Source organism: Schistocerca piceifrons, chromosome 5 (assembly GCF_021461385.2).
Source record: "Schistocerca piceifrons isolate TAMUIC-IGC-003096 chromosome 5, iqSchPice1.1, whole genome shotgun sequence".
Lineage (NCBI taxonomy): Eukaryota > Metazoa > Arthropoda > Insecta > Orthoptera > Acrididae > Schistocerca > Schistocerca piceifrons.
In genome coordinates, this window is record NC_060142.1 from 44,052,964 (window position 1) to 44,079,612 (window position 26,649).

Here is a 26,649-nt window from a genome sequence, read left to right on the forward strand (position 1 = left end):
TTTGCATTAAAACACATTTGCAGAATATGCAGATCTGCTCTCAACAGATGCCTCAGCCAAACCATGCCTCTTGTTGTGCAACACCTTACACATTAAATGGTCATCTTTTGTCATACAATATCTTATACAATATGCAGTATTTGCAGTTGTTACACAAGTGTTTACTGTACCAAAAAGTATAAATCAATAATGTTAAACATAATGTCTGGGAACAAAGCCACTGGTTGTTAAAATTGATTAGAAAAGTACAAACCACAATATATTTTATATTTGGTAACCTGTTTTGGTTATATAATCATTTTAGGGCAGTTTAATAACCACGATGAGAGGGTCAATGTTGACACCATATGAAGTAATGCCTTCTATTAGGTATCAGTCAATTGTGGAAAGCCAATAACAAGACTGGTTATATACCCAAAACCAGTTATCAAATGATAAATTACTGCAACATGGACTTTTTAATCAGCTTTAAAAGTTATAAGAATAACTTTAACACTGACAAGTTACCCCTGCTGATAGTTCAGACTCCTGTACTGTCATATAAGACTTCTTACCCAGTTACCAGCATATATGGGTTATTAAATTAGTTATTAAAAGTAACAAAAACTGTAAATTTTTATCATTAGATTATTAACATTCATACTGCTACACTTCTACCCATTAATATCTCGCAGTGTTCAGATTTGCAATCAGCCATTGGTAGTGAGCAATTTGTTATCACCATGTAGCTGGTAGCACACAATTTCTCAGCAAACTCTGTGTGTCATTAACTACTCACGCTATAAGTTATCAGATTACTGGTATTTTGGGCTGTTAAGTTGCCATTCTTACCTTACCTTACTGAACGTACATCACAAAGAAAAAGTTTCTATAAATCGGAATACTGAAGAAGAGCAGTTCACTGTGGTCTTGATTTATTTTCTGTCAGTTTTAATGCAAATTTACAGCACTGAATGCTGCTTGGTGGAGCACATTAGAGGGCCAGATACAGAATAATTATATCTGATACATATTGGTAAGGAATACATCCAGTAAATAGCAAGGCTATCAACTGTAGCTGAGAAAAGACTTGTAAATTCTGGCCATACTACAGCCAGGCATTATCTAGCAGTAACCTTGCACTAGGACTGAGTTAAAGAAGAAATTTGGTTCCCATTCTCCTCAGCTTCTTTCATATAGTCATTGTTATTAGTTAAGATTCTAAATTTACTGCAACAGATATCATTAATAACATCCAATGGCTCATCAAACCTATTTGTCCCTTGTGCAGTGTGTATGGTGCTTCAAAATGCAAAACGATAGGTTCTATGGCCACAGCAAACTGTATGCAGTTAACTGGAACTCATCCAAACCAACACCTCACGATACTTTAAAATCCATTGTCAGTGTTAATACATCCTTAATACACCCACTGTAGTATGAAACACTGTTCAGTGCCACGTTCCAGCATATGCTTCAAACCATTGATCAGTATGAACAGGCAGCTTGGTAATTTTGGGTGCCATCAAAAATCATCACTGAAGATACTCTCAACAGCAACCAGTACCTATAGCAGTTGCAGACATTCAAGTCCTGTTTTTCACTTACCATATTCATGCCATTATATCACTTTCTGCTGGATGTAAAAATCTTTTTTGAGCACAGCAGATATTTTTCTTCCCTAAATAACACATCTGCAAGATTATGATAGTGGCAAGTTCAGTTTACAGCTAATTCATCAGTGTCTCTAATTGTTTGTACCGATGAGCTGTAGATATGGATGAAGCAAATACTGGAAGGCAGAATTTCTATAATATACAGAGAAAAATAAAATTATATTGACAAACTTCAAGGGGTTGTGGAGGAAATCTAAAGGAACAAATTGAATATAAAGATCCAAGTCCAGAAACACCATCCACAATGAAGTTACAGGTATCCACATCAGTTGCTAGGCCAGGGTACATATGCATACAAGATGGGGGCGGGGGTGAGGAAAAAAGAAATTTTCAGATTTTTCTCAGATTTCTGCGTTAAAAAGCACATTTTTTCATGGATGAAAATATACTTTTTCAAGGGGGAAAATACACTTTTCCATATTAAGTGACAGTATACTTTCCCTCATGTTTTAGAAAGATCTTTGATGTACAGCAACATGTACACTGCATATTTTTTTATTACCACATACGAATTTCATCAAATACAGCACATCAGTTTCTGAAGCAAAGAAATCGACATTGTGATGTTGTAGTGTTTCGGGATACTTGTTGTGGTGTCACCGCCAGACACCACACTTGCTAGGTGGTAGCTTAAATCGGCCGCGGTCCATGTAGTACATGTCGGACCCGCGTGTCGCCACTGTGATCGCAGACCTAGCGCCACCACCAAGGCAGGTCTCGTGATACGAGAGAGGACTCGACCCCAGTTGTACGAGAACCTAGCTACCGCCCCAGTTGTACGCGAACCTAGCTATCGCCCAGTTGTACGAGAACCTAGCTACCGCCCAGTTGTACGAAGCCTTTCTCTCTCATTAGCCGAGAGACAGAATAGCCATCAGCTAAGTTAGTGGCTACGAACTAGCAAGGCGCCATTTGTATCAGTGCCTATAGCTTACGAGTATTCAAGAGAGATGTATTCCAAGGACTATTAAAAAGATAAGTAAAAAGCATCTACATACTTTTCTTCTTATTCATTTATAAGTTCTCATGTTCCAGACTTCACGCCCGTCTGCTTTATGCCGTGCGTGCACTATCGGCTACAGCGTTAGTCTAGAGTTCATTTTCAGCAATTAACTTCACGGTGTCGGCACAGCTACCGACACAACATTTATTGGCGACGAGCAAAAGAGTTTGTATTACTTCATTTGTAACATTGGCGACGATTTAAAGTGTTCTGATTGCTTACATTTAATTGTATCATGGCTTCGCCACATTCTCCAGATGTACTGTCCGAATTTTATCGCTTGCAGAATCAGCAGACACAGGCGTTACTGGATGCCCTTGGACAGCTCGTCCAGGGTCAACGTACCATTCAAACCGATGCGGCCGCCGCCGCTTCTTCGCTACCGCTGCCACTAAACGCTGTTGCACCTCCCTTTCGACCATACGTGGCAGCCGATGAGACGTGGCAAGAGTGGTCTCGCCAGTTCAACTTTCACCTCGCTGCCTACAGAATTCAAGGTAATGAGCGGCAGCCGTTTTTGCTTTCTTGTGTCGGTGTGTCCACATACCGTGTGATAGTGAAATTGTTTCCCCGACGCGACGTAGCGACTCTGTCCTACGAGGAAATTTTGTCTGCATTAGATGCCTATTTCAAAGAAACAGTTAATGTGGTTGCAAATCGGTATACGTTCTTTCGTACAAAACGTACGGCCGGTCAAACTAATAGGGAGTGGGTAGCAACATTGCAAGGACTTACTAGGGACTGTGCCTTTGAATGTGACTGTGGTCTTTCTTATTCAGATACAATGGTGCGTGATGCAATTGCACAGAACGTTTCTGATGTTCGCATACGGGAGCAAATTTTGAAACTAGTTAATCCCTCCCTTCAACAAGTGATAGACATATTGGATAGACAGGACACACTTGACTGTGCTCAGGAATCTTTTGAAACTTCGCCAGCCGTGTGTAACATTAACCGGCCCGCTGGACGCGCTGCGCGGCCCGGTAACCGGGCCTTGCGCACGTCGACACAGCGACCGCCGCGTGCTAAGCCAGGTGTGCCGCGCCAGCCCACAAATGCAGTGAAATCATGCCCGCGGTGTGCTACTAGACATTCGCGTGAACATTGCCCGTCACGCCAAGCTATTTGCTTTTTCTGCCATAAGAAAGGACATGTTCAAAGTGTTTGCCAGAAAAAGCTCAGATCAGACAATCACGATCATTCCAGGCCCTTTGCTTCGCGCCGGAATCGAACCAAGGACACTCAGGCTCGTGGACCTTCGCCTATGGACATTCATGTCGTTAATTCCGCTTCGTCCAGTGACACTTTCTCTAACAGTAACAGTGATCGTCCCACAAAAACTGTGCGTCGACGTCGCCGAAAATCACGTCAATTAGCAAGTGATTCTGTACCAGTGTCTGTTCCAATTGCACAAAACAGTCGCTCTTGTCGTCAGCAGGACAATAAACTTTTTGTGGACTTAGACTTTGAAGGCCAAGTGATACCATTCCAGCTCGATACCGGAGCTGCAGTTTCATTGCTCAATCACGACACGTACAAACAACTGGGCGCACCTCCGTGGCGTGCCGCAAATGTTAAGCTAACTACATATTCCGGACAGACAATTCCTGTGTTAGGACAGTGTAGCCTTCTTGCAACATACAAGGGACAAACAAAACTTGTGTCATTTTACGTTCTTCGTTCTTCTTCTGCAGTGAACTTATTTGGTCTAGATTTATTTAAGTTGTTTAACATGTCTATTGTAAATCAGGTCCTATCAGTGAATCAGACTGTGCCTGCAGACAGTGTTTCTCGGCTGTGTGACGAATTTGCAGACATTTTTGCACCGGGCTTAGGTTGCGCTAAAAACTATGAAGCACATTTAGAACTGAAGGTAAACGCGCAACCGAAATTTTTCAGGGCGCGCAATGTTCCCCACGCATTGCGTGATGAGGTCGCAAGAACGTTACACGATCTCGAATCACAGGGTGTAATTGAACGTGTGCAAGCTTCTCTCTGGGCCTCACCCTTAGTAATTTTGCCAAAACCTTCCGGAAAATTGAGACTTTGCGTGGACTTCAAGGCCACAGTGAATCCACAGCTAGTGACTGCTACTTTTCCTTTGCCCCGCCCGGAAGATCTTTTTGCTACACTGTGCCCGGGAAAATATTTTTCAAAGTTGGACCTAGCCGATGCGTACTTGCAAATACCGGTGGACGACGAATCCCAGCGCGTATTGGTGGTTAACACGCATCTTGGATTGTACCGCTTCAAAAGACTGCCTTTCGGGTGTGCATCCGCCCCTGCCTTGTTTCAGCAATATTTACAAACTATTTGTGCGTCGGTCCCTACTGCAGCAAACTATCTGGACGATATAGTGATCTCCGGACAGACAGAAGAAGATCATCTTGCGAATTTACGAACATTATTTCAGGTCTTGCGGCACAATGGTCTTCGCTTGAGGAAGGACAAATGTGTGTTTTTTGCTCGTGACTTACCATACCTGGGACATGTCATTAATGCCCAAGGCATACATCCAAGTCCAGAGCACCTCCGTGCCATACACGATTTGCCTTCCCCTCAAAATCTGAAACAGCTACAGAGTGTGTTGGGTAAAATTAACTATTATCATAAATATGTGCGCAATGCCTCTTCCATTTCAGCTCCGCTTCATCGCTTACGCCGTAAAGGTGTTCCGTTCGTCTGGACGACGGAATGTGAACGCGCCTTTCGCCAGTTGAAATCGGCGTTGCTTTCTAATACTTGCCTTACGCCATTCGATCCCCAGAAACACCTTTTGTTGATGGTAGATGCATCAGATTTCGGGATCGGTGCTGTGCTTGCGCACAAAGTTGGCTCCCATGATCGCCCTATTGCCTTTGCGTCCAAATTGCTCTCGTCTGCGCAAAGAAATTATTCACAGATAGAGAAAGAAGCTTTGGCTCTCGTGTTTGGTGTTACTAAGTTCCATGATTTCTTGTATGGTCGTCATTTTACCATCATCACAGACCACAAACCTTTGACATCGCTTTTTCATCCGACCAAGCCTGTACCTCCACGTACAGCGCAGAAATTCATTCGCTGGTCTATTTTCCTCTCGCAGTACCGCTACGATATCTTGTATCGGTCCACTGCTAAGCACGGAAACGCCGATGCGTTGTCCCGTTTGCCTGTTGCTGAGGATAAAGCATTCGATTCTTCCGAACTTGCTTGCATGTTCATTGATTCGGAAACCGATGAAGTGGTCGAATCGTTTCCGATTGATTTTCGTCGTGTCGCTACAGCCACAGCTGCTGACCCTGTCCTTGCTACTGTTTTACGTTTTGTTGCTACGCAATGGCCTTTGTCAAAGTCTCGGATCGAGGATCCGTTGGTTCGCCGATTTTTTGCTCACAAGGAGAGACTTTTTGTTCGACGTGGTGTTTTGTTGTTGCGTTCTGATAATGATCAGTCCAGAGTCGTGGTCCCACGTTCGTTACAGTCCTCTGTTTTACGGCTTCTTCACCAAGGACATTGGGGTATAGTGCGAACGAAACAACTTGCTCGTCAGCACTGTACTTGGATCGGAATCGATGCTGCGATTACGAATATGTGTTCTTCGTGCCCGGCGTGTGCCGAACAACAGTCCGCACCGCCGCGGAAAGTCTTTGCGTGGCCAAAAGCCACTTCCCCTTGGCAACGCTTGCACATTGATTTTGCTGGTCCATTCTGGAATGCTCGATGGTTGGTTCTGGTCGACGCCTTCAGTAATTTTCCTTTTGTTGTCCGGATGTCTTCCACGACGTCCTCCGCCACCATCCAAGCATTGTCTGCTATCTTTTGCGTTGAAGGTCTTCCGCAGACTATTGTTTCCGACAATGGCCCGCAATTCATGTCCGCAGAATTTCAGTCATTCTGCCAGGCCAATGGTATTCACCATCTGACATCCGCACCGTTTTCGCCTCAGTCCAACGGTGCCGCTGAACGATTGGTCCGGACTTTCAAGTCACAGATGTTGAAATTGAAAGAGTCGCATTCTCGGGAGGACGCATTGTTGCTCTTTTTATCTTCGTATCGCTCTCAGCCCCGAGATGGTCGCTCGCCGGCTGAGTTGCTCCACGGTCGTCCTCATCGCACCTTGGATGTCTTTGCTGCATCCGCCGCATCAGGTTCCTGTGCAGCGGCAGACTCCTGCTTTTGCTCCAGGCGACGTGGTATTTTATCGCAACTATCGCGGTTCACGGCGTTGGCTCGCAGGGCGCATTCTTCGCTGCCTCGGCCGCGCGATGTATTTGGTTTTGGGGGCCTCTGGTGAGGTGCGTCGGCATCTCAATCAGCTGCGCCTCTGTCGTCGCTCGGGTTCTGCCGCTCCCCGTCTGCTTTCAGCGACGGTGCCGTCCGGTCAGCGCCCTGGGGACCCATCTACTGGCTCGCCTCATCCCCAGGTGTTACCGACGATGCCTTCCATTTTGCCCGATGGCGACGCGCCGCCGCCGCCGCAGCAGCAGCAGTCGCCGCCGCCGCCGCTTGTTCTCCCGCAGGCGCTGCCCGCATTAGACGCTTCGCTGCAGCCGCCAAGCGCCTCCCAGGGTCGCGCGCCGCCGGTCGCTTCCCGTGACCAGCTGTCCTCCGCCATGGAACTCCCGCCCGCTCCGGACCACATGACGTCATCGCGCGTCGGCTACCCCGACGCCATGGACATCGACCCTTCGGTCCCTCCTGTCTTATTCCGGGCGCATACACCGCATGTTGACGTGCACCCTGGACTAGTTTTGCAGGCGTTTCCTAGCTCCCCTCGGACCGGATGGCCGGGTGCGGGTGGCACAGCCTCGCCTGTTGTTAGGCTCCCCACCTCCTCGCATACGTCAACATGTGGTCCTCCCCACGGCGGGCGGAAGCCTTATCTCACGACCGTTCGCCGATTTGCGGGGGAGGAATGTGGTGTCACCGCCAGACACCACACTTGCTAGGTGGTAGCTTAAATCGGCCGCGGTCCATGTAGTACATGTCGGACCCGCGTGTCGCCACTGTGATCGCAGACCTAGCGCCACCACCAAGGCAGGTCTCGTGATACGAGAGAGGACTCGACCCCAGTTGTACGAGAACCTAGCTACCGCCCCAGTTGTACGCGAACCTAGCTATCGCCCAGTTGTACGAGAACCTAGCTACCGCCCAGTTGTACGAAGCCTTTCTCTCTCATTAGCCGAGAGACAGAATAGCCATCAGCTAAGTTAGTGGCTACGAACTAGCAAGGCGCCATTTGTATCAGTGCCTATAGCTTACGAGTATTCAAGAGAGATGTATTCCAAGGACTATTAAAAAGATAAGTAAAAAGCATCTACATACTTTTCTTCTTATTCATTTATAAGTTCTCATGTTCCAGACTTCACGCCCGTCTGCTTTATGCCGTGCGTGCACTATCGGCTACAGCGTTAGTCTAGAGTTCATTTTCAGCAATTAACTTCACGGTGTCGGCACAGCTACCGACACAACATTTATGAACATCCCAACACACCATTGGAGAGCCGTTGACAAGAAATGCTCGCGAGTAAGTTGAATAGGGATAAATGTAGTTGGAAAGGGAAACTGTGCTTGTATGCAGTGAAATCTGGAGCAGTGGTGGAGCCGGCGAGAAGGGGACCAGTAAGAATGGTATTGCAACCACTGGTCATCCGGGAGTCATTTGTGCCATGGTGCAGCAAGTGCCTGAATTTGAGAGCCATGGAGTAAATGACACACCAACAAGGGTGTAATGAACACTTGAACAGCGGTTGTTGTTTATCTGGTTCGCTCGCTCCGGTCCTAAAGTACGGATGTACAGATGATTTTGAATGTAGTCAAGAGGGTGGTATTACCGTAGCAATTGTTTGTTGTGGTTAAAAAAAATAGTGAAAATGTTGGGCAAAATGTACCCCTGTTTCTGAGAAGTGTGCTACTTATTTAGTAGCGCAGTAGAGAGAACTTGTGGATGCTCTCCAGAAATCTTCACCACAGTTGGATCGACAGGGATGTGGCACGGAAGGATCCGGACCACCAAACAACTACTCTGAGAAGAGAGGATAAAGGTAATACTGTACTACTTTCATCTGGCAGTGTATTAGGGTCGGCAAAATATTGCCCAGTTATATTGACCAGGGACCCAACTTCCCACAAGTGCTGGTATAAGACCCACCACAAACCCTACAAAATATACACCAGCAGGAGAAGAGGAAAATATACACCCCAATGTGCTTTGTCAGCCAATCAAGACAAATGTCATGTGATCTCACCAGCCAATACAGCAGATATTTAGAGCATAGGACACATGATATAATAACAACATCACTGTTAAGTAACAAGAACACACAGATAGCCATAAGCAAAGCTAACCTTTTACATGCACACTGATCCTTTTTTGCATGTGTTACACTTTAAGACATATCAAACACAAATGTGGCAGTAAAATTTTAAATAATGACAAAAATAGCTGGTCTTTTGGGCACAAAATTTTTGTAACTAGCTGGTCCTCAAAGTCTTAAGTTTTGAATGAGAGTCAAGCACTCTGTGATTTAATAAATTCATCCCACATTCTCACACATTACATAATTAATCTTGTGTAAGAAGAAATTTACTTTGAAAGTAAAACTTCTGAAACTACCATTCACCATATTTTCTTGAGACCTGTTACAAAATGTAAACAACTGTGAAATCATTCTGATAGAAAGCAGTTTGTTGTTACAAAGTATCACGTAGTTTCTGTCCAAAGCCTTTGAGACATTTTGCTGTCTGCAGATGCACTGCTTTTTATAGTGAATGGTGAACTGTCTTTGCAATTTAAGTTTCATTTTGGTGTTTTTCTCTCATTTATGTTTTATTGCTGCTGCAGCAGGCTAAAAAATTCTTTGTTAGAATATCATTTCTTATCAGTCAAAATTTTAAAAAATTAACTGAAAATTAAAACAATAAAAAATTCCCAGTATTCCATTAAATTCCTGGGTATTTCCTGTTTTCTCCCAGATGAAAAAAATCCTAGTTTTTTCATGGATTTCTCAGTTGTCCCAGACTGTATACACGCTGTAGGCCACCCTTCTGGCAGCAAATGTTCATTTATACAGTGATGCCATTGTGCTTAGGGGTTTCTACAGTGTCATCACGGCAGGTGAAAGTTCTGCATATGGTCTGTTAGTTTGCTGCCAAAGATGTTGCCTAGCAGCAGGTGTTGGAACCCACAGCTCCAATGTGTTGCAGCATCACATGATGATTACTTCCAGATATGGGTTTCTACCTTAATTTATTTCTCAAGACACTCTCTACAGGCCTCTGAAGTTTGTCAGTATCTTTTTGTTATACCCTGCACATACAAGTGTGTGTGTGTGTGTGTGTGTGTGTGTGTGTGTGTGTGTGTGTGTGTGTGTGTGTGTGTGTGTGTGTTCCAGCACAGCTCTTGAATGCCTTTGAGCTGTTTCAACCAAACTTGGTACACAAGTAATTTACATCTGGAAAACAGTAGTGACAACTAGAACACACCCAATACTCCTATGGACAGGCAGTGGGATTATGAGATGGAAGAGTATCACATCTGAGTATAAGTCTGGAACACATAACATATGGCAAAATTTCAATCAGGCTTGGTACTGAGTCGTGCAACTGAGATCACTATGTTTTCCTCATGGGCAATATTGTGCTGCTTATTCAAGAGTGGGTTCACCCATAAGTTTATATATTCTTGCACCTGGATGGAAAACTAAGATACTGAACATAAAGCTTCATGTTAAATTAATATTACAATGAATTTATAAAATATTTTACTTTACCAGTGGGATATGTATGTATCCAAGCAACACTGGGTATTCAGCTAGGTTACTAATAAAAACTCATAATGTAACTCATACTGACTTGAAAAAAATATATTTCAAGTGTTATATCATTCTATGTAAGCTAAAAAAATAGCATTTTTTGTATTACTTTTCTTATTTGTTGTAACTGAAATTTAGACTTCCGACCGTTGGAACATCAGGATGGAGAGCAAATGACAAAATGTTACCTATTGTGTGTACACAGTATTATAAGAAGAATGTATCATTAAATGTGTAGCTGATTTGAGATTCGGGGCAAGAAATTTAGCACACAGGGCAGCCACATAGGGCAGTAACAATGGTTCCAACTGTTCGGTTTCATCTCTATGGCAACGTTCATCATACATCTTTCTGCAACCCATGAGCAGTTGTTTTCAACTGATGACTGTAGCGACTGCTACACAGTGAGACAACACACAACAGGTAAACACTTATTTTATTGACAGCATAAGTATACCATTTGTCTCACTATTTTAGTAAAAATTCTTGTAACACTACACTGTCTGCAAAAAGCCTGGACTCTCAGCATCGGTCAGTTTCTGTATGACCACCTCATGGTAACTTTGTCACCATCATCAGACAGCATGGCTATTGTAAACATCACTTTGTATGCATGACAGCAATGCTTGGCTGTACTTACCATGTACTCATGTTACAAATATGAGTTCGAAGATATGCTTTTAATGTAATGTTTCTCGTGTAACATTTATGCTATCTCCCATCATTCATGGCATACGTAGACCTACATTACGATGCTTCAATGTCAGTTTTGCATTATTTGTTTGATGGATAACGTATATATTTTACAGCTGACATTCCTTTGCATTGGTAACAGCTAACTGACAAAATGTCCTCTTATCTTAGACACTGCTGTGTACACTTTGGTACGTACTGTTCACTAACTTTGTTAAAATATTGAATATAATTCCTGTCTTGAAATCTGTTGTTTTAATGTCTTTCAGATCTGAAGATGACTGGTAATGGCCAAAATAGTTATCAAATTTCCTATATGCAACCTTGCCTAGTAAAAATTTTTACAAAAAAATCCACATTGAAATAATAGATTGCATCTCTACACTGACAGTTTCAGGTAAATACATCCAATAACTTCTTGCTCTTTTCTCACATAAGAAAACAGTGTATCAGGAATTTCTAAGATAACAGTGAGACAATAGTTGTTCAGTAACCAAAATGAAGACTCATTTTTTAAATTATGAAGCAACTTTTCACCTCTTTTCTGGACAGTCCGAGCAACGTTCCCGGACCATTCTTGCATGTATAAGAAAACACAATGGAATATATTTCCTGAAGCAGTTAAGGTATACTTCACTGTGATGCAATGACTCATGTTGTTCAAATCAGTTTTTGCTCCTTGTTCTGCAACTGATCTTGATGGGTTATTCAATGATGATACCTGCCTTCTCATCTACTGGTGAGGGAAATATTTCCTTTATGTGGCAAATATGTGGACAAAAATGTAATTTCATAACTGACACTTTTAACCAAAAGTGTCTCCTTTGAAAGTAATTTTATGTGCTTTTATAACCATCTCTCACATGTTTACTCTTATAATGAAATCAAACTGCATGTATATGTGTGTATAACAACAACAAATTCTCAGTTTAGTGGTCATGTAAAATTAATTTATTACTGTAAGTATAAGGCTGAACTACCAAACCAAATCTTGTAAACATGACCATATTAACAGTGGAGGATGCTATGACTGGGTTCTGTAATGACAGCCACTCAAAGACAGCATTTGAGTTTGCTTGTTATAGAAATTTGATTCTCAATCCAAGAATGACAACAACAAGAGGAACAGCAGTCAGTGATAGACATCTGCACACTGACCTGGCCCAGAACCAGTGATCATTATGTCTCTGTAGTACAGGGTAAATTAAAAAAAAGAAATGTTGTTTATCAAGGAAAAGGCAATTCACAGGGTGATCAGAAGCAGTCAGAAAAGCTAATAAGGATGTTGCAAGGTTGTGCCGAGAAATATTTATAAATTGATATGTTGTGCTGTTTCTTATTTCATTAGTACTGACATCAGCCAATCAGGTTCTTGTGCATGCAAATTCAAGCACATGCACATGATAACATGTGGTAATTCACAGAAATCTGTGGATGTGTGAATTGCTACCTCTTCAAATGCTGATTACCAGTTAAAATGTGCCTATTCTGGCAGTGATAAATTTAACGTAGGTGAGTAAAAGCAATGTTTGTTCACTCTGCAGTGGAGTGTGCGCTGATATGAAACTTCCTGGCAGGTTAAAACTGTGTGCCCGACCGAGACTCGAACTCGGGACCTTTGCCTTTCGCGGGCAAGTGCTCTACCATCTGAGCTACCGAAGCACGACTCACGCCCGGTACTCACAGCTTTACTTCTGCCAGTATCTCGTCTCCTACCTTCCAAACTTTACAGAAGCTCTCCTGCGAACCTAGCAGAACTAGCACTCCTGAAAGAAAGGATATAGTGGAGACATGGCTCCGCTATGGGTCCGCTATATCCTTTCTTTCAGGAGTGCTAGTTCTGCTAGGTTCGCAGGAGAGCTTCTGTAAAGTTTGGAAGGTAGGAGACAAGATACTGGCAGAAGTAAAGCTGTGAGTACCGGGCGTGAGTCGTGCTTCGGTAGCTCAGATGGTAGAGCACTTGCCCGCGAAAGGCAAAGGTCCCGAGTTCGAGTCTCGGTCGGGCACACAGTTTTAATCTGCCAGGAAGTTTCAATGTTTGTTCAGTTTGAGGAAACCAAATGAAGAATACATTTGCATGAATTTGCACTGCAACAATCTGACTGGCTAACTTCAATGCTAATTAAATTGAAAATGGTGCAATATAACAAACTTTTTTCTCTTAACAGTTATTCCTCAGCATAACGTACCCTGCAACACCCTTACAAGCTTTCCAGACTGTTTCTAACCACGCTGTATATAGAAGTACATCTAATGTGACTGTGGGTTTTTTAGAGTTAAAAAATGATTTAATCCATGAAATGGATTAATGCCATACAGTTTTAGTTTCCTTAGCAGAATATGATGATTTGCACAATTCAAGGCCTTGGCAAGTTCACAGAAGATATCAGCTGGGTAATTTTTGTTGTTCTGTTTTATAGAACTGAGTTTATGAGATCATATATTGCATTTTCAGTCTCTAAGCCTTTGTGAAAGCCAAACTGTGATATTCTTACAAGATAATTCTCAGAAATATGGTTCAATATTCTGTTGTAAGTAACCTTCTCAAAAATTTTAGGAAACACCACAAGGAGAGAGATGGTCTGTAATCAGAGATTAGTTGCTAACCTTCATTCTAGTGCATTGGTGTTACTACTGAATATTCAGGCTTTCAGGAAATACACCTTGGTCATCAGTTGGTTACAAAGATAAGTCAATCAAGGGAAGAGCTACCAAGTGAGCACAAGATTTTAGAACTTTAGCTGGGAAACCATCGTATTTAGAAGACTTACTACTTTTTAGTGAGCTAAAGATTTTTGTGAACTCTCTAACAGATGAATTGTCCCTGTGTTTTGAACTCAAAAATGTCGCTGTCCATAAAAAAAAATTGTTATTCAAATTACATCTCAACTACGTCATAGAGGCTATTCAAGTGACTATGCTTATAAAAGGAGGTAATTGTAGGCAGAGGTCGAGCCGATTTAGAGCAGAATTTGGAAAAGAAGTGCCCGTGGCCTGTTTAAGGAAATATCCCAACTCACACCTGAGATGGTTTAAGGACTCAGCAGCAAATCTAAACAAAGATAATATTTTCACCCAATTCCTCTTGATTAAGAGTCCATTACTTTAACCACAATGCCAGCTGATTCAATTAATCTGGTTGTAGTGTGAACCATTTGATGGAAGAGAATTCATAAAATAATTTCTTAGTCAACTAAATTGAAAAGCATCTGAATGAAATAACAATTTTTAGGAATAATTTTTGACAGTATGTAAAAAATAAAATGAAAAATCAGGTCTTATGTTCCTAGGTGGCAAATATGCAACTGTATTTTCCAAGACACATTGTAAGCACAGAAATAAATAAAGATGGCAATGAAAAATCCAAGGTGAATTGCAAACCCCTGACTGAGATTAGATCACCACTCATCAAATAAGAGGAGACTGAGAAGCAGATAGTCAAATAAAAAGTAATAATAAGAGAGAGAGACATTTTGTATGTGTGTGTGCTTCTTACCTCTCTGAAGATGGACTTTATATGAAAGGTCTGTTGGTAACAGCTTCCTCTGTTAAATGAATAGTGATTGCTCCATTTTATGTGATTAGATGAGAAGTCAGTTAAAGTTACAACTAATGACATTCTAACCTCTCTGGTAAATACAAACTACCTGTATGGGGATTTTACATAAAATAAGGGAAAGGCAACCACTCATCTATAACAGACTAATATGTGGCACATAGATACACTAATAGAGAACAGCACTGACACTAACCTCTGAGCTCTTTCTCTTTGTCTAGCATAATTACACACATTCACAACAGTATCTACTTTTGTTAGAAGAAGAGCAGGAGCTCGAAAGATGGTGTGAATACTGTTTTCTGTTATGTGTATCTATACGATACACATCAGTCTGCCATAGGTGAGTAGCTGCCTTTCTGTTATTTTACGTATTGTTGCATCCAGGAATTTTCATTAGCATTATGTATGAGGATTCTGTAGGGTAACAGTTTTCCTTGTGCATGTTGTTGTAACTTAGTCATGCACTGATGTTGGTATAGATATAAACTTTCCAGGTGGGTGCAATTACTATGATAAGTTCTAATGGACTTGGACTTCCTCGACTCAGTTATCTATGCGTGCAGTTTTAGTGACAGTTGACAGATACCGCCATGACCTTGACTTGTTCTCTGGTATAGCACATTGTGTTGGTTTGTTCGTGATTTTTCTCTAATAAATAGTATTATTGCATCTTGACTACACAATGCACACAGCATGCCAAAATTATATCAGTTAAGGATAATTTCATATTGGAAGCAATTAGTCCACTAATAGTCCTATATATGATCATGGGACAAGAGTCATACAGACTTATATCTACCAAGGAAAACCAAACAAAAAGTTCAAAACAGTGTTTCTATTAGTGAATACAATTGTATGATAAACTTCCCAAGGAAATGACAGATATTGCTAAAATGCATTAGTACACGAAGGCAGTGAAGACACTCTTAACTAATGTATACTATGCAACAAAAGATCATTTGGAGGACCCTGAATGGAGGGTAATAATGAAAGGCTTAACTACAACACCCTGTTGCATTTCATTAGGTGATGATGGTTTACTGCTTTTGAAAGCAAGTCATGTGTCAGGATCTATAGTGCTTGATGGTAATGTCTTGCTGATACAGTCCCCCCCCCCCCCCCCCCCAGGTGGACTGAGGGGAGGACAGGAAAGAAACATGGAGCATATTAGAATATTGGTGACCCAGGAATTTGTTGTCCAAACAGGTTGGAGTTTTCGCAAGGAACATAGGAACAGCTTCATGGCCCAGAAGTCATCAGCAGGTGTTCTTATTGTGTGTTGTGATGAAGAGCAAAATTATGTTTTATATTAATAGTTACCAGAAGAAATTTGTGTGTAAATCAAAGAACATTGTATAACAGTGACCAAACAAATGAGGTGATGCAGCTATTAAGGCCCTGTCCTCATATTTGGGAGGATAGTGTTTGCTCTGTCCAGCAGTTCTGATTTGGGTTCTCTGTGGCTTTCCTAGATCACTTCAGGCAAATCCTGGGATGCTTCTGTGATCAAGGCCAAGGGCAATCACTTGTCCTATCCTTATAAAGCATACATAAATATTCCATGTATATCTTTATTCTGAGCCATTGATTTTTATTGTGTTACTGTGACAAGTTCCATATCACTGTGAGATGATCCTTGGATGAAATAAATAAGTAACCAAATAAATAAATATGCACAACACACAAATTTTGAAAATGAGCTTTTGTCTAAAAATATAATAAGGAATTTTGTGGTATATGAACATTCAATTACTGTGTGTATCAATCAGCCAACTATACTAATTAAATACAGGATGGAAACAGTGTGTGATCATTATGATACAGTTACTGCTGTGTCATTTTCTTAACAGCACTGAAATGTACTTCACTTATGTACAACAGGACAGTGATAAGAATAATCATCTCATGTCAGTATTGTCGAATAGTCAAAAGCATAAAGCTTAGTTGAAAGCATCAACATGAGACCACAACAGCAAACATACACAACCAAGAAACACAAACTTTGAGCAGTTATTGGGAGACCAAGACAGAAATACAACTATGCATGTTAACACAATCATTGCAAGAAGAACCAACAATGTGGCACAAATAAATAAAACTTACAGCATTGTGGGATAGACAGGATGTCATGCTTAAACAGATACACAGCACCTGAAGAAAGGTGCAGCATTGCTTGCTAATGCATCCACAGCATTCAGAGGGTTAAGAGACAGTTGTGTGAGTGTTACATAATTTTTGCATCATTAAATTTTGCTTTAAAGTGCATATATTTATTTTATCATCAGTTCCTTTCATAATGAAGAAATTGACAGAGAAGTCTGTATACCAGCCATAAATGAAATAACAAATTTAGCTTGAAAATATGCCTGGAAACTTTTGATAAAGGAAGCAAAACAATTCTGGTGGTATGGCATACTCTAAAAATTTACTACATAACAGCTGTCTTTACATGCACACTGTACATTAATACTGTCGCATTTGCAGCTATTCCCTACAGTTTTATTACTTAAATTAGATAAAATATAATTTAGTACCATCACCATGTTCAGACTTTGGCACTGAGATGGATGCACCAGTGCTGGACATTCAAAGTTGTGTGATTTCACAGCCAACACCTGAGAGTGTGAAGACCATGTGAGTCGATAAGACCCTCTGGTAGCATAGGCAATGAGGGAAGCGAGTGTGCATTTCATGTCGAGTTGTGTTTATGTATCTGAAGCTTTCCAATCACCGGCATTACTCCAGAATGAGATTTTCATTCTGCAGCGGAGTGTGCGCTGATATGAAACTTCCTGGCAGATTAAAACTGTGTGCCGGACAGAGACTCGAACTCGGGACCTTTGCCTTTCGTGGGCAAGTGCTCTACCAACTGAGCTACCCAAGCACGACTCATGCCCCATCATCACAGCTTTACTTCCGCCAGTACCTCGCCTCCTACCTTCCAAACTTTACAGAAGCTCTCCTGCGAACCTTGCAGAACTAGCACTCCTGAAAGAAAGGATATTGCAGAGACATGGCTTATCAACAGCCTAGGGGATGTTTCCAGAATGCGATTTTCACTCTGCAGTGGAGTGTGCGCTGATATGAAACTTCCTGGCAGATTAAAACTGTGTGCCGGACTGAGACTCGAACTCGGGACCTTTGCCTTTCGCGGGCAAGTGCTCTACCAGGAGAGCTTCTGTAAAGTTTGGAAGGTAGGAGGCGAGGTACTGGCAGAAGTAAAGCTGCGATGATGGGGCGTGAGCCGTGCTTGGGTAGCTCAGTTGGTAGAGCACTTACCCGCGAAAGGCAAAGGTCCTGAGTTCGTGTCTCGGTCTGGCACACGGTTTTAATCTGCCAGGAAGTTTTACCGGCATTACTGTTTGAACCCAGTGACACCCTTATTCTAAGTTATTGTCTCAGTTTGCATTCATGTTTTGTTTGTACACTGTTGATGGTTCTTTTGGCTTCATGTCCGACTTCCTCACAGTATGTCCTTTTGTATGTATTTGTGTACAGTTAACACTGTCATCCATTCGACATTTTTCAGCCACTTATTGTTACCAGAGAAACAGTGTAGTAGCATTTACCCACTAGAGCAGTGTGTTATAAAAGTGATGATGAGGTTGACTCTTTCATGTGAAATAGCTCATAATGATAAATCAACAGATTCTGGAGATTTGACAGCATCAAATAACACTGCAGGAATAAAAGCACGAACAGATATGGCTACAACAACTACAGCACAAGCAGATTCAGGAGCTGATCAAGCAGAATGTGGAGCTGATCAAAAATATGGGTAAGCAACCTATGGGTAAGCAACTGTTGGGCAAACTTAATCCCTGCCATTTTTTGTGTTCAATGAGAGTATAGAGGTCGCAAACCTACCCACATCAATTGATTTCAGATCAAGTCATTTACAGTGCTATTTCACTTATCAGTAGTAGTAGCCTTTATAAAACCATTCAAAAACTGTGTCTGCACATGAATCTTAAAGCATTGGAAATTACTGAATGATGGAGTCTGCTGAGTGGACATTTCTGCAATCAAACTTATACTGTGGCAGTGCAATTGCAGTTTAACGAACATGAAAAGTGTAGTGATAGGACTTGCACATTCTGGATAGTGGATTTACAAGGCCATGCCTGTAAATGCATGTTTTAATGAATGAATTGTGGGGCTTTGTATGCTGACTCTTTAATCAGAGATGTAGTTATCAGATTAGCACTGTGCAATGAGGTCCAGATTAGAGATTTTGATTTGTCAGACCCCAAACTAGGCACATATACAAATACTGCCAAAAGTCTGATGTGTCTGCAGCAGCTCAAAATGTGTTTTCAGATAGTTGAAAAACAGCTGAGCTCACCTCCACATGCCAGCAAGTTAGTCCCCTGCATGATACTCAGGATCAGTACTGCACAAGGAAATGCTGCTTGCTCTCAAGTACGTGTAAAAGGACTTAGTAAACAGGCATAACATAGCCAGGCATCTCTATGCATATTACATTCTTAATATCATAAGAAAAGTTTCCTCTCATTATCAGATTTACCACAATCGATGCTTAAATCATGTGCAAGCTGTTGGACACATCATGAGTGTCATGAGGGCCCTAATTTTTTTCAACACATTTTAGTCTGCTACAAGTCAGGGCACTTAGCAGCATTGTGCCTGCACAGGAAAACAGCAATATGAGGGCAAAGGGCAGGTAAACAACAATGTGAGGGCAAATTGCTGTATCAGCAAATAATGAGAGCGTGGAATCACAAATCATTTTGGTGGTTGTAAGTTCTCTGTCAGCTGTGTATATAGTTTTTTAGATGCATTCGCCACATTTGGTTTCCAAGTACTGGATGAGGTGAACTTGGTGTACAGCTCAGTACCATTCTTGGATTTAAAACTATTATTAGAGAATAATAAGCAGTTATTTCAATCAATGCTGGGTTGGGCAAAATAGTTTGAAGCACGTGTTTCACTCAAGCAGCCCACTGTGCCTAAATTTTGTTGGGCACGGCCAGTTTCATTTGCAGTGCATCATGCAGTAAAGACTGAGTTTAGACAGGTTGGACTTGGGGATCAGTTAGTCAGTGGGCGACTGGCATGGTCTTAGTGAAGAAAGCAAATGGGTCCACCAGAATTTGAAGTGAGTATAAGGCCATGATTAACAAGCAAATGAAACACTTACTCAATCTCTTGGCCAGAGGAACTTACAGCAAACTTATTCAGGAACAGTGTTTTTCAAAGATTTATTTGAAGCAGTTACCTCTAGATGCAGATACACAGAAAATCCTGATACTAAATATGCCACTTGAAATGTATCAACGCAATAAGTTACGCTCTGGGGTCACCTCAGCCCCACAAATTTTCCAAACATATACAGAGCAATTAAGTCAAGGTATTCTGAAGTGCATAAACTACTGGGGTAACATTCGGGTGATGGCTGCCACAATGGGAGAGTACAAATGAAACTTATAAACACTATTTCATTGGCTACTGGAGAATGAACGACATTTTAACCTAGACAAAGGCAAGTTTTTTGCACCATCCACACAGTATTTGGGGCATATGTTCAGCGGCAAAGGGATCACACCAGCAATAGAGCATGTTGATGCTGGCCCCAAAAAACGTAAAGGAATTGCAGAGTTTTCTGGGGAAAGTGGACTACAACTCAAGAGTGTTTCCCCAGGCAGCTTACCCCACACATCCATTGAACCATTTGGGGAGAAAGGCATTCCATTCATTTGGTCTCCTGAGTGTCACAAAGCATTCTTGCAGTTGAAAACAAACCTGAGGTCAGCCTCATGCTTAGTGACGTACACACTGGGCAAGCTCCTGGCCCTTGCAACTTGCATGTCACAATACAGGTTTGGAGCCTTTCTCTCGCATAAGAATGCCGATGGTACAAAGCAACCAAATGCTTTTGTGTCTAAGATGCTCTCTCAGTCACAGCAAAACTATTTACAAATTGAGAAGCAGGTGTTGGCCAATGTTAATTGCATTAAGAAATTCCCCTTTTTTTCTACATGGGAATAAGTTCAGTTACTTACAGACCACAAACCCCTTGTTTCTCTTTTTGGTACATGTTGTCACCTTCCAGACAAAATGGGACAGCACTTGCAATGCTAGACTCCATTCTTCAGCAATTACCTTATAGCATTCGTTTTAAGCCCACTGCACACTGTATGCATATGCTGATGCATTATCATGCCTTCCAATTGGCCCTGACACCGAGTTTGAGCATCTGGAAGCAGTGTACCTTCCAATATTTCCTGATCATTGCTCACGAAACAGCTGTGGTTACTACCCAAGACTTCCTCCTACAGAGAGCCTTGGCAGTGGTGCAGAGTCGAGTAGTATTATTGTTGACAGAGGATGCTGAAATTCACACTGTTGTTCCACCTCCGCTAAGTGGCCGCATTCTTCAGCTACTACATACATCCCCCTGGAGGATGTTGAGAATGAACACTTTGGCTCTCTTCCATGTTTACTGCCTCAGGGCAGACAGAACAATAGAGAATCAAGAGAGTACATGATCAGACCACTTGCTACCATTTTTGCTACAGAGGGAACTCCCCACACAATAGTATATGATGAAACACTTCAGTTTGTTTCAGCAGAACTCAAGGCATCGTCCTGACACAATAGAATACAGCACCTGACCACCATCTCTTTCGATCCAACATAGAACTTTGAAGTGGAGCAGATCGTCAGAACCTTCAACGTACAGATGAGGAAGACAATGGCATCAATGCCCATTAAGGGTACCTTAACAGCCTTTCTTGTCATCTACCAACTGCTCCTTCCCAGTCAATGAGCAATGCCTCACTGAGGTACTGCACGGACGCAGGTCGCACATGCTCTTGGATCCACTGTGTCCTGCCCCATGGACTCCGAGCCCTAGTTACACACCCCACTACCTGCAAGGTGCTATCATGTGGGCTTCAACAATTGGCTGGAAGTCAGACTGAGCACTGGGCATCATTCTCAAGCCACAAGGGATACCAAATTTTTCTCATTGCAGCTGGGCAGGAACACTTGACCAGTCACTGAAGTCAGTTGTGGTTGGGACTTATGCAGAAGACATTGCCACCCTCTGAGCCAGCACAGGGGGCTTTGCACTCTCGGCAACTGCACTTTCAGGCAATCCCCCCAGACTACCAGTGCTCCTAGGTTTGCACAATAGACATGGCCACAGTGCCATTACAAACTGCACTCACGTCATCACTACGAGCAATGGCAGCAGCCGAGGACCGAACAGGCACAGGACTAGGAATCCATGAAGGTTGTGTCACTTCCTGCAACACTGGCCTTACCAATAGTCCCAATGCCTCAGCAGCAACTGCTGTCTCCAGTGGACCAGGAATGAATGAGATGAATGAGATGCCATGTGGATGGCAACACAGGAAACAGAGATGCATTTGGAGCCACTGGCAGAGCTACTTACACAATACTCCCCCATGGCCTAGTGGATGAAGCATAGGTTTGGTTATTTCCAAATTAATGCACCTATTAAAAGGGGGAAGGATTTAGTACTGTCACTAGATTTGCACGATATCAAGATGAACGTACCAGTTTTGGCCATTCAGAATTGTTCAGTTTCACAGTTGCAACTTGGGCATCTTGGACACCATGTGAGTTGTTGGCAAGATCCTACGGTGGCATAGGCAATGAGGAAAGAGAGTGCACATTCCTCATTGAGTTGTGTTTTTGTATCTGACACATTCCAAGTGCTGAAATTACTATTGAGATCCAATGAAACACTTGTTCTAGATGACTTTCTTGATTTGCTATTAAGGTTTTGTTTGTGTGATACTGTCAATTAATTTTGCTTCACAGATACCTCTTGCACAGTTTGTCCAATCAGATTTTTGTATGGCTAGCTGTTGTTCACTCAGTCTTTTTTGGCCACTTACTGTTTCCAGAGAAACTGCATAGTGGCACTCACCCACTGGGATAGTGCGTTAGAAGACATTATTGACAGATGAGATAGAAGCAATAAAAAAATGACTTGCACTGTAAATAATAAAATATTGATAGAGTAATTTTCAAAAATTTTAACAGCGTTCAGACCACAATGTCAATAGAGAGAGGGGGAGGGGGAGAGGGAGTTGGAGATACAGAGGAAGAGAAAGAGTACAATGCATTATATTCAATACTTCAATACCTTGCTTATCTACCTATCTGTCTGTCAATACTCCTACTGCATAATGAGCAGTTGTCTTTTACCACAGTATTGTTTATAACCAAAAACTTGAGTTCATTTCACAAAAACATTTACTATGTGTGCATTATGCTATTAGTAAACATGTCCTACCATATTTAACAGTACCCTGTTGAAACTTAAAAATTCAATAATGATAAGGAGCAAGAAAAGATTAAGTTGGCTTACCACTTGAAATAGTGCAAGATAGGCATTCCCAACATTATCAAAAGTTATTTTAGAATTAACCCATGTGTAATTCTTGTATAAACAAGTCTGCATATCATTCACCTCCTGCAATGAAGGATTTTTATTAAATTACATGTTCTAAACACAGGTCACTAATGAAGAAAAATCTACACAAATGACATGTGTGCTTATAACTTACAAAAGAAAAATAAATTATTTAACTTACCTCTACAGGAAGAAGTTCTCCTTTCTCATCAAGGCATTTGAAGAATTTGCCCCCAAAAAACTGCACACCCATGATTGAAAATATAAGCCAGAAGACAAGACACACAAGAAGTACATTGAAAATGGAAGGAATGGCATACATGAGTGCATTCACGACAATCTGAAAAACACAGACCACAAGAAGTATAACTGTGGAATAGAATAAACAGTCACATGTAGAACAGGACATACCAGTTCCTTCCCTACAAAATACATATTTATTTTTTGTTTTAATTAATCTGGCCACATTTTATATCTATTTTATGGGTGCAATAATCTGTTACTGTTCTTGCTAAAACTTATATATATAATAGAAGGAAACATTCCACGTGGGAAAAAATATATCTAAAAACAAAGATGATGTGACTTACCAAACGAAAGCGCTGGCACGTCGATAGACACACAAACAAACACAAACATACACACAAAATTCTAGCTTTCGCAACCAACGGTTGCCTCGTCAGGAAAGAGGGAAGGAGAGGGAAAGACAAAAGGATTTGGGTTTTAAGGGAGAGGGTAAGGAGTCATTCCAATCCTGGGAGTGGAAAGACTTACCTTAGGGGGAGATACAGAGGATATGTCTGCTTGTGTCTGTATATGTGTGGATGGATATGTGTGTGTGTGCGAGTGTATACCCATCCTTTTTCCCCCTAAGGTAAGTCTTTCCACTCCCGGGATTGGAATGACTCCTTACCCTCTCCTTTAAAACCCAAATCCTTTCATCTTTCCCTCTCCTTCCCTCTTTCCTGACGAGGCAACCGTTGGTTGCGAAAGCTAGAATTTTGTGTGTATGTTTGTGTTTGTTTGTGTGTCTATCGACGTGCCAGCACTTTCGTTTGGTAAGTCACATCATCTTTGTTTTATATATATATAATAGAGGGAAACATTCCACGTGGGAAAAATTATATATAAAAACAAAGATGAGGTGACTTACCGAATGAAAGCGCTGGCAGGTCGATAGACACACAAACAAACACAAACATACACACAAAATTCAAGCTTTCGCAACAAACTGTTGCCTCATCAGGAAAGAGGGAAGGAGAGGGAAAGACAAAAGAAAGTGGGTTTTAAGGGAGAGGGTAAGGAGTCATTCCAATCCCGGGAGCGGAAAGACTTACCTTAGGGGGAAAAAAGGACAGGTATACACTCACACACACACACATATCCATCCACACATACAGACACAAGCAGACATATTTAAAGACCATTAAATATGTCTGCTTGTGTCTGTATGTGTGGATGGATATGTGTGTGTGTGCGAGTGTATACCTGTCCTTTTTTCCCCCTAAGGTAAGTCTTTCCGCTCCCGGGATTGGAATGACTCCTTACCCTCTCCCTTAAAACCCACATCCTTTCGTCTTTCCCTCTCCTTCCCTCTTTCCTGATGAGGCAACAGTTTGTTGCGAAAGCTTGAATTTTGTGTGTATGTTTGTGTTTGTTTGTGTGTCTGTCGACCTGCCAGCACTTTCATTTGGTAAGTCACATCATCTTTGTTTTTAGATATATATTTCCTACGTGGAATGTTTCCCTCTATTATAACCATATATATATATATATATATATATATATATATATATATATATATATATATATATATATATATAAAAAAAAAAACAAAGATGAGGTGACTTACCGAACAAAAGTGCTGGCAGGTCGATAGACACACAAACAAACACAAACACACACACAAAATTCAAGCTTTCGCAACAAACTGTTGCCTCATCAGGAAAGAGGGAAGGAGAGGGGAAGATGAAAGGAAGTGGGTTTTAAGGGAGAGGGTAAGGAGTCATTCCAATCCCGGGAGCGGAAAGACTTACCTTAGGGGGAAAAAAGGACAGGTATACACTCGCACACACGCACATATCCATCCACACATACAGACACAAGCAGACATATTTAAAGTCTTATGGTCTTTAAATATGTCTGCTTGTGTCTGTATGTGTGGATGGATATGTGCGTGTGTGCGAGTGTATACCTGTCCTTTTTTCCCCCTAAGGTAAGTCTTTCCGCTCCCGGGATTGGAATGACTCCTTACCCTCTCCCTTAAAACCCACTTCCTTTCGTCTTCCCCTCTCCTTCCCTCTTTCCTGATGAGGCAACAGTTTGTTGCGAAAGCTTGAATTTTGTGTGTGTGTTTGTGTTTGTTTGTGTGTCTATCGACCTGCCAGCACTTTTGTTCGGTAAGTCACCTCATCTTTGTTTTTATATATAATTTTTCCCACGTGGAATGTTTCCTTCCATTATATTGATATCATATATATATATATATATATATATATATATATATATATATATATATATATATATATATATATATATATATATATATATTTTTTTTTTTTTTTTTTTTTTCACAGATCTGTGTGTGGAGTGTAGGAGACAAAAGTGGAATTAAGTTACCAGTCAATGAAAGTATATCTTAGGAACCAGGTGGCTAGGCACTGGGTGGTTTTGAATGTTCATATTACGCTTTTGTACAAAGGTGCATTATAAAAATACAGAAGTTATGAAACTAAGCACCTTTGTTAATTATCAAGACAGATTTGATCTGAGTCTGTCAACTGTTACTGCAGGACAGGGAAGAAGCACACATACTAACTGGTGAATTATGCATTTTTTGTTTAACAGGCCATGAACAAATGAGGCAAAAAAGGAAGAAGAGCTGCAAACTTATTTAATTCTGTGTGTTAGCAGTTATGGTACAACCATTTTGGCATGTATGTCAAACACTACAGTGTTTATGTGTATCAAGACCAACTGCATCATACTAATGACTGTGTACACAATTTATAGCAAGACACAGTCATGGTGTGGGTTCCTGTTGTCATGTCCTAGTTCATGAACCATGGGCAATGTATGAGTGGCCAAGTAAGTGGTCCTGACAGTCGGGATACCAGTTAATTTGGAATAAGGCTGGGCATCTCGGACATATTCTGAGTCGTGGTCACCTTCGTGCTCATACGGCAAAGACTACCAAATCCACCGGTTAGTCTCTCAACCGTTAGGGGTAAAACTCAATGGGACTCGGGGCAAGTAAGGCTAGCAACCTGCTTCCCTGGTACTTTAAATATGATGCTGGCAACAATCAGAGCAAAATGCCTCAGACCTTTGGAGGTGACGGAGTCCCACCTCTAACTGACAAACCAGGGACTCCTAAGATATGACTTGGCAAACAAATGGTAATGAGATGGGGAGCTATTAATATCAATTGGGGCTACTCTGGGAAGAAGGTAGAGCTGGCAGAGGCTGCAAGTAAGATGGGGCTGGACGTTTTAGCTGTTAGTGACATTCGGGTAAGGGGTGAGAAAGAAGAGGAA

General features: G+C 41.6%; 1 protein-coding gene across 1 annotated transcript in view; it reads right to left on the reverse strand.

The window, feature by feature from the left end:
* Positions 1-26,649, reverse strand: part of LOC124798172 (sodium channel protein 60E-like) — a 290,757-nt gene that overhangs the window by 57,621 nt on the left and 206,487 nt on the right. The window contains exons 20-21 of the mRNA XM_047261456.1: positions 23,295-23,453; positions 23,069-23,173 (exon numbers count right to left, since the gene is read on the reverse strand). Of these exons, the coding sequence (XP_047117412.1) occupies positions 23,069-23,173; positions 23,295-23,453 (264 nt within the window). The remainder of the gene's footprint in view (positions 1-23,068; positions 23,174-23,294; positions 23,454-26,649) is intronic.